Here is a 14,873-nt window from a genome sequence, read left to right on the forward strand (position 1 = left end):
GTTTGTAAACAGCATTACATAAACTGTGTTTTATTTTCACTAATAAAATTTATCTTAAGTCTATGCTTTAACTAAGCAACCTGAAATGCAATAAATTCTTGAGAGCCATGATATGGGAAACTGATCACATAAGGGTCTCTTCTGGCCTTGGAATCTCTGAAACATTACTGGGTGGTTTTGGTTTACTTTTATTGTATTTATTTATTCTAATGGCCTGAGGGTTATTCTTCAGGCCTGCCTCACTCCAAATATTGTGTGAGATAAAATCTGCTGTATTTCCAGATATTATATTACTTTCAGGTGTGAAAGAACTGTAGTTCGAAATGCTTAACAATGGCAATACTACTACTGCATCTTTGCTCTGGCGTTCTCCCTGTGCTGGGTTGTTCCACAAACCATGCTCCCATATCAATCGAAGTATGAAAGCTTTGTGCTGCACCAACAAGCAGCACCTCAGTGCTCTGCCCGCTCCTTCCAGATGAATACTAGAGTTGGTTGTTGCCAAGGCATTTTATAGTTGTCATTCAAATTCAGCTGGAAAATCTTCCCTCTGTAGTCTACAGCCAACTTTCAAAGGCACTGGCCCCCTACTCTTCAGGGTGCAACGTATCTGAGTTATTTTACTCTATATTCTGATAAATATACCTCACAATATAAGGAATCAGGTTAGAGTAGGAGAGTCAGCATCTGAACGCTCAACGCCAATGAGGATTCCAGCAGCACAGGCACATCTCTCCCCCCATGATTCATAAGGGGGTACAGTGGTGGACCTTCTCCATACCCCATCTTTTTCTTGAAAAAGTAATGTTAACAATTTAGATTAGGTTACATCTTGGATAGTACTGGTAAGTTTACCTCTTTGGCCTCTGCGGTGATGCAGCAGAAATCCCGTGGTTGCTTTAGGTAACACAATGAAGAATCACTCACCAAATATACTGTAAGAAATTGGGGGAGGAGGGCAAAATAAATCACACTATAGCACCTATACATGACTTCCTGCTTCTTTCGTTATGTTTCCTCTTTAGAAAAAAGTTTTTCATTTGTGCAATTCTCCACTGCCTTCAAGGCTTATAAATGACTATACATTAGTTTATTCAAACTGAAAAAGCAACATATCCTAGTGCAAAAGACAGCCTATTGCACCCAATCTCTACAGTGCCTGCCACTGCTGACTGAGTTCAGAACTCTGGCCAACAGAAATGTTGGGACCAATCTATGGATTAGAACTATGATGGGAAAGCCAGCTCCTTAAGAAGTTGGTGATATGAAACTAATGAGTCAAAAATCAGCTATTTTTTAAAAAAAGCTCCAGGCCAATGTCTTTATTTTCTCTGTCAGGAGCCATGGACACCAGTAGTACTATCGATAAATTTTTAATAATAATAGCTCCCAGGGTCACCATTTTTAAAAATAGCAAAGCTCCTTAAGAAGTTGGTGATATGAAACTAATGACATATTTTCCAAACAGCTTATTGTTTCTGTAGAAGCCAGTGTGTTGTGTCAATAAATGCTGAATATTGTGGGTACACTGATTAATTTTTAAAAACGCTAGTAACATTTTAAAACAACATCTAGGTTCTGGCATTGAACTGCCTCATTATTGAGGCTCTGAGGTAAGAGTGAAGCTGTCTTTAAATTATTTGAGGGTCTATTATTCTAGGGTCTCCAAGAGGTGGGTTGAAAAGATACTCGGTTTCCGTGCATCAGTGGAGCTACATCATATTAACACCATCTGAGGATCTTGCCCCATATGTACAGTGTCAGAGTTTTTAATCAGAATAATCTTATTTCATGTGTCTGTTCAGTTTATGATGTGGATGTTCACTGAAGTAGGTCCCATGTATTCTTTAGCCTCACCTCTTCTGATAAAGTGACTAACTATGGCAATTGGTTCATGGCTCTCACTGTCCTCTGAAGAAAGTTATATCAATTCCCACTAAGCTCCCCTTATACACAACAACCCCAATTGATACTCACCCAGCTGAATGTGGCTGGTTACTTTCTTATGTACACGAGCTGTGTTAATGGTTTTGTCATACAGATGCCTTTTGCCAGGGTCTTTCACTATGCACCACACGTTGGGAAGAGGTCTTTCAATCACTCCAGCTCCCAAAAACCCATGCTTAGTTGCTGATGGGAAGACTTTGTAATAAACCAGTACCTCTTTTTCTGTACACTGGTATCTAGGGGACATAGACAAGCTCTAGGTATTTGCACTGAAGATAACATAGAAGTGTGTCCACGTACCCCAAAAAGGAAAAAATATGGCATATACTTACTTCCAACCAGCTGCTGCCTGGCCATTGTAAAGGTTCCTCAGCTTATTTGAACATGCTGCCATAACCTTAAAAATTACAATTCAGAGATGTAATTGGGAGATTTGTCTGATCTATGACCTGTCTTAATCTGTCTTGCAATAGAGCAGTTTGCCTCAGTCAGGCTGAAGAGCAACCCGTAACTATTTAAGTAGGAATGCTGAATTAAGTTTGTACATACACTCATTCCACAGTAGTAAGGCCACAGTTCCCCATTGCCTATTGTGAGAGGATTGACAGAGGGAATTAAAAACTCTCTCTCCACCTGGAGCAGAGTTGATGTTCTCGCAGTGTCATGCCAAACAGAAGCATGTAAAATTTGGCTCTCCCACCCTCTGCATGCACACACACATCCACGTCATGCTGGATACAGCTTGGGCAGTAAGACAGGAAACATTAGTCAGGCAGAAGGAAGAGTAATTTCAGAACAATCCATATCCAGTCAGCAGTCTCTCTCATAGAAGAGACCAAGATGACAGACACCTTAGAAATTCCTAGGATACTGTACGTATCCTTTGCACAGTGTTTAAACAACTGAAATTTGGGGGGAAAACTTTAGCTTTAAGATCCCCATCCCAATGATGTTGAAATGGTCAGTCAGTGCTGCAATGAAGGTTTAAGTCTGGTAAATTTGTATAATTGCCTGGAATGGTTGAGAACTAGCATGTCATTAAATCTGTAAGACTACAGCCTCCAGCCCTCACCCAACCTTCGCCATTATGGTGCTCACCAATGTAGACCATCTGAGGGATGTTATTTTAAAATTCTAAATAATAGATAACTGTCTTAACCCAATGAACCCCACCGCTGCAGCCTGCCTTGCTTTACTTCTGTTGTTTAAATTTCTCTGAGCAGCTTTATACAATTGACTGAGAAAGGGCAGGCCACAGTGAGCTGTCATGGTCAAACTAGCTTTCTAGATAGCTGGGCAAGACGTGCAGAAAACGGTTACTGACCTTTTCTACCTGGTGTTCTTAAGAGATGTGTTTTTCATGTTCATTCCATGTCAGGTGTGTGTGTGTGCGCGCCACATGCACTGGTGCCGGAGATTTTTCCCTCAGTGGTATCTGTAACTCTAGCACCCTCTGGGGTTTCGTGCATGTGTGTTGGTATAAGGGGCACCACCCACTCCCCTTCCTCTCAGTTCCTTCTTGCTGAAACTCTGACAGAGGGGAAGGAGGGTGGGTCTTGGAATGGACATAAGCCACGCATCTGGAATAACAAGAGTTACTAAAGGTCAGTAACTGTTTTTTCTTCGAGTGCTTGCTCATGTCCATTTCATCTCAGATGGCTCACAAGCAGCGCCTCTGGAGATGGGCCAGGAGTTCGCAGATGTGCCAATTGTAGTACTGCGCTGCCAAATGCAGCATTGTTTCAGACCTGTTGAGTGATGGCATAGTGGGATGTGAAGGTATGGATTGGCAACCATCTCGTGGCCCTGCAGATGTCCTGCATCAGACTTTGAGGTAGGAATGCAGCTGACAATGGCTGTGATCTTGTTGAATGAGCTGTCTGTATAGCTGGAGGCGTGACCTGTGCCTGGTCATAACATGCTTGGCTGCAGGCAGTGATCCAGGAGGAAATACTCTGCGAGGATACTGGTGGACCGTTCAGCAACCACAATGAAAAGCTGTGTGGACCTTCAGAAAGGCTTAGTCCTTTCAATGTAGAAAGCCAGGGTTTGTCTGACATCTAGAGTATGCAGGCACTTCTCCTTGTTGGAGTTTGGGAAGAAGACTGGAAGGAAGATACATGAAACTGGGATACCACCTTTGGCAGAAAGGCTGGGTGATGGCACAACTGGATCTTATCCTTGTAGAACACTGTGTAAGGGAGTGCTGAAGTTAGAGTCTTGATTTCAGAGATTTGTCTCACCGAAGTAATTGCCACAAGAAAGATGCAGGAGAGAGCAAGATGGCAGGGGCTTGAAAGGGGGTCCAGTGAGTTTTGACAGGACCAGGTTGAGGTCCCATGGGAGGGGGGGGAAGACACGACGACGACACACCAGATCTTAGACCTGTGGGAAGAGTCTTTCTAAGACCTTGAGGAATCTGACCGTCATTTAATGTGAGAAGATTCATCTGCCCTGGATAGGAGAGTGAAAAGCTGAGATAGCTGCCAGGTGTACTTTGATCAACAATAACACCAGACCTTGATTTTAGGGCGGAGCAAATATTCTAAGATAGAATGCAAAGGCGACAGCTGAGAAAGGCTCCATTCAGATGCCCAGCAGATGAAGTGCTTCCACTTAGCCAGGTAGGTAGCTCTGGTGCAGGGTTTCCTGCTTCCTAGTAGGACCTGTCTGGAGCAGGCTTGTTCCTCAAGGCTTAACCATGCAGCATCCACACTGTCAGGTGTAGGGCAGCAAGATTTGAATGCAGCAGATGACAGTGGTCCTGAGAGATCAGGTCCAGGTGGTTTGAGAGCACCCAAGGGGCTGAAACCACTAATTTAGCAGCATGCTGAACCAGTGTTGGCGAGGCTATGCCGGTGCTATCAAGATGACCTGCACCTTGTCCCTCTTGATCTTTATGAGGACCTTGTAAATTCAGGGGATCGGTGGAAAGGCGTACATCAGGTCTCCTGTCTGCAGTAGGAGGAACGCATCTGAAAGCGAGCCAATGTTGAGCCCTTGCAGGGAACAAAAACAATGACATTTTCTGTTTTGTCTGGTAGAGAAGAGGTCCATTTGGGAAGGTACCCACCTCTTGAAGATGATCCTGACGATGCAAGGACCACTTGTGGTGAGAGGAAAAGGACCTGTTGAGGTGATCTGCCAATGTGTTCCTGACCTTCGGGTGGTGTGCGGACTCCAGGGAGATAGCTTGTTCCACACAGAAGTCCTACAGGCAGAGGATTTCTTGGCAGAGGGCTGAGGACCATTCCCCCTTGCTTTTGGATGTAATACATTGTTGCTGTGTTGTCTGTCAGTACCTGCAGTACCTTGCCATACAGCTGGGGAAGGAACACTTCACAAGCCAGGCAGATCACCCTGAGTTCCCTGACGTTTGTGTGTAATGTCAACTCCTCCCTGGACCAAGGACCTTGGGTTCTGAGGATGCTGAAGCGGACTCCCCACCTAAGTCTGAAGCATCCGACACCAGGAACAGTGTTGGTCAGGGGACTGGGAAGGAAACCCCCTTTGTTACATGATGAGGGCTCAACAACCATGCTAGTCAGGTAAGTATTGACAGGGTGATCGTAAGGATTACATCCAAGTTTTGTCTGGACAGTGAGTAAACCGATCCCAGCCACAGCTGAAGAGGCCTGAGGCATAGCCTTGCGTTCTGTACACATAGGTGCGTGCTGCCATGTGTCCTAACAGTCTGAGGTATACTCAGCCAATGGGGAGTGCAGGAGCTGTGACGTGGGCGAGCAACACGCTCAGGAATCTGGCTTCTGTTAGGAAAGCTCTAGCTGGGGTAGAGTTGAGGACTTCCCTGATAAACTCTATCCTTTGTACTGGGACCAATGTTGATTTTTGTTCGTTAATCAACAGGCCCAACACTTGGCATGTACCATAGTGATACTGTGTGGGCCTGAGTTTTCACATGACCCTTGATGAGTCAATCGTCAAGGTATGGGTAGATCTGTATGCCCCGACATCTGAGGTAGGCTGCGACTATCACCATACATTTTGTGAACATTCTTGGCGCTGTTGATAGACCAAATGGGAATGCTGTAAACTGGTAGTGGCTCTTCCTGACTATGAATTATAGGAATCTTCTGTGGCCATGGAAGACAGAAATATGGAAGTATGAGTCCTTTAAGTTGAGGGCGAAGTACCGTCTCTAGGATCCAGGGAGGAAATGATGAAGGCCAAAAAGACCATGCGGAACTTAGGTCCAAGATGGGTTGTGAGCCCCCTTTGGCCTTTAAAATCAGAAAGTAGTAGGAGTAGAACCCTTTCCCTCTCAGTTCTTGTGGAACTTCCTCTTCGGCCACCACCCGTAGGAAGGCTTGAACCTCCTGGATGAGAAGTTGTTCATGAGAAGGGTCCCTGAAGAGGGACAGAGATGCGGGGTGAGAAGGAGGAATAGAAACAAACTGGAGGGTGTACCCCATTGCTATGGTGCTGAGCACCCACTGGTCTGATGTTATAGCAGCCCAGGCAGGATGGCAGGGTGAAAAGCGGTCCAAAAATAAAGGGAAGATTGGATTCTGGGTGAAGTCCAGTAGGTCGCCTCCAGGCACACCTTCAAAAGGCTTGCCTACCCCCGGCAGGGTAACAGCTCGAGTCTGACTGGGATGTGGCTGTGGGAGGTTGGCCCTGGTAGTGCTTATAACCCCTGCCTTTCTTCCTGTAGGGCTTGTTCCTAGTCTGGCCCACAAACCTCTGAGGCTGTTGGGACCTGAAGTGTTTGAGGCCAACAGGGTATATAGGCCTAAGGAATGAAGTGTGGCCCTAGAGTCCTTCAAACCGTGCAGCCTGGTGTCTGTATGTTCTGAGAACAGGGCTGCACCATCGAAGGGGAGGTCCTGAATAGACTGTTGGACCTCAGAGGACAAGCCGGATGAGTGAAGCCATGAGGTCATGGCCAACGCCATTGTCCTGACCACTGAGTTGGCTGTGTCCGAAGCTGCCTGAAGAGAGGCTCAGGCTACTGTTTTGCCCTTCTCCAATAAAGCTATAAACTTCTGTCTGGACTCTAGATGCAGGGAGTCTGCAAACTTGGTCAGGGAGTGCCATATATTGTAGTCATATGTCCCCAGCAAAGCTTGCAGGTTCAATATGTGCAGTTGCAGGCCAGCAGTCGAAAAAACTTTTCTGCCGAAAAGGCCTACTCTCTTTGCACCCTTATTTTTTTGGTGTTGAACTCACCTGTCCCTGTCAGTCCCTCTCATCGGCAGCTGACACCACCAATGACCTCAGGGAAGGATATGAATACAAATACTCAAAACCTTTCGCAGACACACACTATTTTTTCTCAGCCTGCTTACATGTGGGGGCCAGAGAAGAAAGGGTCTGCCAAAAGGCTTTCACGAGTTGCATGACCCCTTCATGGACTGGGAGGATAACCTTAGATGGAGCTGCTACCTCCAGGATGTCAAAGAGCTCATCAGCAGGCTCCTTAAGCTCATCTGCCTCCAAGCCCAGATTCAAGGCTACCTGCTTGAGCAGCTCTTGATGTGCACTAAAGTCATCCTGCGGGATCATGGTTGAGGGCCCCACCACTGCGTCATCTGGCGAGAAAGAGAATGAGGCCGGTAATGGTGGAGGAGTTAGCTCTTCCTCCCTGGCTGGAGTAGCCTCTTCTGGGGCTACTACTGGTTCCTCCACACCTTGCTCTGATTCCTCATCTAGGTCAGGTGTTCGGCGTGGCACTGCTGCTGACCATCTCCCTGATGCCCCAGAGATCGAGTGCTGCAATTCTGAACGTGGGAACCTTCACAGGTTCCAAAACTGCCAAGACATGGGCCATTGTCCCGGTGGCCAAATGCCCGATGGTGGGCCAGTGGGAAAACATGCAGCTAATGCAGGATTTGCCTGTCTCCTGGGCAGGGCTATCTGTTTGCCCTCATAGTCTGAGGAGTCCTCTCTTGGTGACCATGGTGGTGCTGATGTCACCTCCACATCCCCACTCTACCAGAAGAAGCGGTGTTTTGGCTCTGGGGAACAGTACAGGGGTTCCGTGGAGCAGTGCCATGTGTCCAGAGATCGGTGATGGTGTTCTGGAGACTGGTGCTAATGCTCTGTGGATTGGTGCTGAGGTTCCTGGGATCAGTATCGGGTGTCCAGCTGTCAGTGACGAGGCTCTGGGGACCGGCGTCTTGGCTCTGAGGAATGGCGATTGCTGGCAAGACATCAGTAACCAGCACAGAGCTGGGGAGCAGTGCCATGGAGTTGGGGATTGCTGCAGGGGCCCCATTGCGGGCTTGCCTCTGGATGGGCCCACAGTCGGTGGTACTGGTAAGGGGTCTTGGTGCAGAGGTCTGCCCTCCTGAGGTGTAGGCAACATGGGGCGTAACAGCAGGTCCTTGAAATGCCTCAGGTGTGGATGATAGCGTGAGATGCCGGGTGCCCTTACTGCTCCAGGAGTTGGTGGTGGATCCTGGAGAGGGAGCTCTGAAGGGTTAGGCTGTTGCTGACCTGAGTTCTGGAGAAGACGAGCAGCCCAGCACAAGTCTCGACTCATCCCTTGCTCCCTTTTTGTCATCCTTTGGCTCCGGGGAGCACCCTCTTCCGGCATGCAGTTTTCTATGCCTTTTCTTCGGCCCTGGGGATGGTGATCGCTGCCAGGAAGAGCCCGGTGCCAGAAAGGCACTCTGAACCAACGCCAATGTACTCAGTGCCGAGTCTGAATGACTCAGCTTGGAGGCCAGTCTAAGAGCCGACACCATCAGAAGTGCTCTTAATCTAATGTCCCGTTCTTTTTTAATGCAGTCTGAACCCTTTACAAATTCTGCACTTATCTCGCACGTGAGTCTCTCCAAGGCACTTCAAGCAGCAATGATGGGGCTCACTCACAGACATGGGCTTCTTGCACGACGCACATGGCTTGAAGCCCGGGGATTGGGGGCATGCCCTGTCCCCACGGGACTAACTACAACTTACTACTACTAACTAACTATCTAATCTATATGCAATTATATACACTATGACTGAGAGAAGCAACTGGTTAGTAGAGCTTGCCAAGGCAAGAGGACTTTCCAGCACCGTCACGGGCGGTCAGCAGGAACTGAGAGAGAGCAGGGCCGGTGGTGCCCCTTATACCAGCGCATGCACGCACGAGTCCAGAGGGCGCTAGAGCTGGCCCTACAGATACCACTGAGGGAAAAATCTCCATCACTGGTGCATGTAACGCACACACACATGACATAGAATGGACATGAGCAAGCACTTGAAGAACAGATGTTCCAGACAGTGTGTTGCTGGAAACATGCAAACTCTATTAGGAAATTCAAAAATAAATAAAGAACATGCTCATTTACTCACCTCGGTGGTAGCATTAGCCAAAATATGTTTGGACAAATCCTGGTATTCTTTTGTAGGAGAGGAGCTGACTGAAATAGTTAGTCCATGAGTTAACCTATGGCTGATGCTAGCAGATGGAAGTGGTGACTGAACTCTGCTGCTCTCTGTGGAGGATGAAGAAGTTAGAAGAAAAGTCTTTTAAATGGAGGGAGAAAATATTCTACTCAGGCTACTCTACCATCTCCATCCCTGTGGTACCTGAGTACCTTACAGTAATACATTAAACAACTTGATTATCTGTCATGTGCAGCTTTTGGCTTATTTTCCTCTCCCTGTTCTCAAGGGGAAAATTGAATGCAGATATTTCAGAATCATCTGAGTGCTGTGCTATGTGTTTATATTAGCAAAGGCAAGGTCAAAGAAGTGCACCTTGCTCTTGGGACAGAAAGTGATGGGGAAGGTGGTGGTTCTTCAGTGTCTCTCTTCCTATAGCAATAGAATGTATATTGATCTACAGAGTTACGAAGGGCACAAAAATGATCATTTGAATGTTGTTGTTGTTTTGTTTTTTTTAAGAGAGACTGCAAAGATAATTGGATCTTAAAACTGACTATCTTAATAGTTATCCAGTTTTAAAATATCTGCTACATAATTCACTTTACAAATATATTCAGAGAAATGATTCTTAAATGGCCACTCAAAGGACTCAAGAATCTTGGATTGTATATTGATCCACCTGCAGCTGTTGAAGGTAGAGGTAAATTAGCATAGCGCTCATGAAGCCCTGGAATAGTGCAGGGGCTGTCATCATGCAAAGACAACACCACGATGTGGGCAGTGTCAAGGAGAAATTTAAGGCCCCTTTCCACACCACCCCCTGATTTGCACTCTGTGAATTTTGTCCAGACCCGAGGATCTGGCCTAATATGTCCGGGGATTCTTTGGCATGATCTCACCCTTTAGGAGGTTGTGTATGTTATTTCGTGCTGGTTTCACAACAAGTGCATAATGCATTCCTAATGCTGCTGAAAATACTTAAAGAAACAAGTAGGATTAAATATGAATTGAAAAATGTCAATCAAAATCAGTAACTGAAGACTAAAATCAAGAAGGGCCGATAGCTCAGAAATAACCAGAAGATTATTAATATTTTTCATTCATATAGAGCTTCTTGGGATACAGGTATGTATCATTAAGTATTAGGTCTATTGTGCAAATGGATAAATTAAGGCAGAATAGATCAAGTGATTAAGTCAGTTAGTAACAGTGCTGAGAATAGAACCCATCTAACTCCTCCTAATCCTTTAGCCACTCAGTCGCACAGAGGTAAGCAAGGCAAGATAGGAAGGACTGTAAGAACTACTGATGCACATCTTGTTTTTATAATCTCCCCCAAAAGGTCATCTACTCATAATTAAACTGAAGTACAGTTTAAAGGATATCGCTACATATATACTAGCAAAAGAGCTGTGCACACAAGTCAGTGTTTGTGTGTATAGCAGAATTTGCAAGCCTATCCTTGAAAATCAAGCCCCAAACTTCTCTGTTTCAAGACATTTATACTCAGGTCTTCCTGCCTGAATATGTTGCTTTGTTACCTACATCAAAATACTAACATGGGAACTGGCTCATATGAACCTCTGTGTTTGTATGGCACCTAGCAAAATGAAATTCTGGCCCATGGACTGGGGCTCCTAAGTCCTATGGTAATATAAATAAATAATAATAATAATAATCAATAATAGACTCCATTTTAGTTTTAAATAAATTCTACCTTAGACTCTGGAAATGGATAGTCAGGATTTTCCTGAAGTTTCATAGAAATAAGACATCTTCAAAAATCCAGAATCAAATCAAAATTGCATGATTGCATATATAATAAATCCACACAGATTTATGATGTGGACCCCAATTTAAGCAGATATATTTTTATTTACCACATGCTGAATCCTTTTGTAGTTGCTCTAACACATAAAGTTGACTATTTCTAACAGCTGAGCGACCTCTTGTATCTCCTCTTGGGAGCTCTCCACTTCCAGGAGAAATCTGTTATGCAAAGGAGGGCAAAGATGGTTTGTAGTCAGGACTATCGAAAAAAATTAAATTACCTAATCAAACAAGTACTGTGTTTATAGCCTGAAACCCACTTTACAAAGCTGGTAGCTACATATCAGTTTAGCGAAAACCACTTCCTTTCACTTTGCTCTGAGGGAGCCCTGGTTACCAAACTTTTAACTAATAGAATTGTTACAGTAGAGTTGTTAACAGTAATGCGGTGTCTTGAAATCGAGGTCACACAAAACCTGGTTCATATTAAAGTAGTAAAGACTTTATTATTTCAGTCATCTTCCTTCGCAGTTATAATGTAGTTACCCGCACTTAACATCTTTGGACCAATGGCACATACTTGGACCTCGACAGGTTGAGAGTCCTGATTAACCATTAACATTCTCCAAAACAAAGCCTTCTGCTATTACATCCCTCCTCTCACTGCCAAAAAATCAGAAAGGCATTACCCTCACTGACAACGTCAGCAATCTGCTCTTACCAGTGCTTCCTGTTTGCTGAGTTTACTTGCAGCATAAGTAGCAGCGTTGCTGCTGTTATAACCAGATGTTGGGCCAGACGAAAGACTGAGGCTGGATTCTGTACATAAAGTGCTTGTGCTTACAAGAGTCTTCAGCTTCGCTTCTTCCTGTGAAGGATGCCACAGTTGTTATGAACATACTAGAAAACAGGAGTCGTCTACCTTCAATAGCATCTAGCCAAATAAGTAGAGTAAAGTAACTGTGCCAAACGAAATAGGGGTGATCTTATTTGGTGATTTAAATCCAATTCTCAGTGGGTGGTTCTTCACATTACAAAAACTACCAATTACATTCCCCCACACTGGCAGTGCTTAACTATTCTTATATTTCAAAAGTGTTTCCTAATATCTAACCTAAATCTCTGTTGCTGCAGATTAAGCCCATTAATTCTTGTCCTATCTTCAATAGACATGGAGAGCAATTGATCTCCCTCCTTTTGATAACAGTCCTTACCATATTTGAAGACTGTTATCGGGTTCCCTCCTTCAGTCTTTTCTCAAGACTAAATGTGCCCTATTTTTTAAATCTTTCCTCATAGGTCAGGTTTTCTTAAACTTTTTATCATTTGTGTTGCTCTTATTTGTATTCTCTTCAATTTTCCCACATCTCTCAAAGTGTAGTGCCCAAACTGGACACAGTACTCCAGCTGAGGCCTGACCAGTGCTGAGGAGAGCAGGACAATCACCTTCCATGTCTTGCATACAACACTCCTCATAATACACCCTTTTCCACAACTGAATCACACATTGTTGACTCATTTTCAATTTGTAATAGGGATGTAAAAAATCATTTAATTAAGAATCCATTTAAACGTTCTAAAAATAGAATGGTTAAATGTGTATGGGGGAGGAGCCATGCTGGGCTCGACTCCTCACTGCCAAGCGAGAGCCACCTATCTGTGGCTTCCCACCCCTGCTGCGAGTGCAAAGCCGTAGCTGGTCAGCTGTCACTTGTGGGGAGCTGAGCCAAGCCCAGCCCAGCTGCCGCTCTCCCCCTCCCCTATGCTGGGCTCTGCACCTCCATGCAAGCAAGAGCTGCCCAGCTGCACTCCTCCCCCCAGTTTAAATGGTAATCAGCTGTTTAAAACATTTAAATCGCAGATTACTGTTTAAACCTTTAGGCTTTTACATCCCTAATTTGTAATATACTATAAACACCAGATCCTTTTCAGCATTACTACCACCTAACCAGTTATTCCCTGTTTTGTAGATGTGAATTTGATTTTTCCTTCCTAAGTGTAGTACTTTGCACTTGTCTTTACTGAATTTTGTCTTGTTGATTTCAGACCAAGTCTCCAATTTGTCAAGGTCATTTTGAATTCTAATCGTATCCCCCAAAGTGCTAACAATCCCTCCCAGCTTGGTGTCATCCGCCAATTTTATAAGCATACTCTCCTCCATTATCCAAGTCATTAATGAAAATATTGAATAGTACTGAACCCAGGACCAACCCCTGCCACATCTCACTAGCAAACCATTGATAACTACTCTGAGTTGGCAAGCTCAGCAGAAAGTTCAAGACTGTAGGGACCATGGAGACTGAATGATCATATAAACCATTCATGTGGCCACTCCAGGTCAAATGTGTGGCAAGCGGGGGGGAAATTTACTTATATTTACCAAGCTGTGGGAACCCTGAATGGTCATGGTCTGTACTGCTTCTGTTTTTAGATAAAGGATTTCAAGTTTCCAGGCTGTCAAACCAGCAACAGATTTGGTGAAATAAAAATAGAAATAAATAATCTCCTTGAAATTCCAATTGTTCCCCTTTGCATCTCTTCCAGTGAGTCCCAGTCTTGACATAACTCACTGGTCAAATATAGTTCTTCTTCGAGTACTTCTTCGTGTCCATTCTCAAATTGGGTGTATGTGTGTCACATGCACCGGTGCCAGAAATTTTTCTCCTAGTGGTACCCGTAGGGCTGGCTCTGGCGCCCCTTGCAGCGGTGCACATATGCACTGGTATATAGGTGTTGCTGGCCCACCTCCCTCAGTTCCTTCTTACTGTCTGTGACGGTGCTGGAAGGCTCTCTTGCTCCACAAGATCCCTCGTTCAACCCAGTGGTTTTTCAATCATCTACGTGTATATAGTTCTAGTTTTTGCTGTGTTAGTTAGAATGAATTTAGTCACCCAGAGATGGGGCATGTCCCAGTCTCTGGGTTTCAAACCCTGAATTTTGTGTAAAAAGTATCAGCCTTGGTGTGGAGTGCCCGTTGTCACCATCTTCTCTGCACTGACCAACATCCCCAGTGCCAAAGAAGAAACTGAAGAAGGTGCAAGTGGAACGAGAGCATTCACCAGCACCAAAGAGGGTCAAGAAGGGCACAGGAGACCAGGCGAGACCTGAGTTGGGTCACCGGTCCTCGAAGACTCCCAGAGAGTCAACTTCCTGGGTTCCAAGCCCTGGCCCGCCCTACAGATATCACTAGGGGAAAAATTTCCGGCACTGGTGCATGTGGCACACACACACACCTAATTTGAGAATGGACCTGAGCAACATATCTTGAAGAACCACAGTTACGAGGTAAGTAACTGTTCTTTGCCACAGACTGAAGATTTTACTTTAGCCATAACTACTCTATGTTAGCCTTAAAGTAGCAAAGAGAATTAACCAATGACAAGAAAATACTAAAAGCCCTTGGATGACTGTTTCACCAGAAGGACCATTTCAAGTTTAGTGTGTCTGCTCAGTTGAAGAGCTTTCACAGTCTTCCATAATGCAGAAGCTGAGATGGATTTGGCTGATGCACAGTTATCTACTGACTGCTTAGCATGTTAAAGGAAACAGAGGCAATAAAGTGACACACTACTGAATTACCTGTCACACATGAGAAGAGATTGTGACAGTTTATACCATTATGGTCACTACTTTTACAAGACTATGATAAATTTTGTACAAAGTATTTGAAAACTCAATCTATTGAACATTATTGTCTTGATAAAATATGTGTATCAACAGCGTATATAAAGTTGTAAGTTTCTACTGTATAATATTGCTGTCACATGTTCCAGAGTTAGAAAGGCAGGTCCAAACCAGTTTTTCAGAGACAAAGA

General features: G+C 44.7%; 1 protein-coding gene across 1 annotated transcript in view; it reads right to left on the reverse strand.

Moving 5' to 3' along the window:
* The window catches only part of STARD9 (StAR related lipid transfer domain containing 9), a 199,452-nt gene that overhangs the window by 7,287 nt on the left and 177,292 nt on the right, over positions 1-14,873 (reverse strand). The window contains 6 exon segments of the mRNA XM_067558116.1: positions 856-935; positions 1,978-2,183; positions 2,280-2,344; positions 9,253-9,395; positions 11,169-11,277; positions 11,780-11,926. Of these exon segments, the coding sequence (XP_067414217.1) occupies positions 856-935; positions 1,978-2,183; positions 2,280-2,344; positions 9,253-9,395; positions 11,169-11,277; positions 11,780-11,926 (750 nt within the window).

Source organism: Emydura macquarii, unplaced genomic scaffold, assembly GCF_026122565.2.
Source record: "Emydura macquarii macquarii isolate MOO-44397 ecotype Brisbane River unplaced genomic scaffold, CSIRO-AGI_Emac_v2 contig_1876, whole genome shotgun sequence".
Classification (NCBI taxonomy): Eukaryota; Metazoa; Chordata; order Testudines; family Chelidae; genus Emydura; species Emydura macquarii.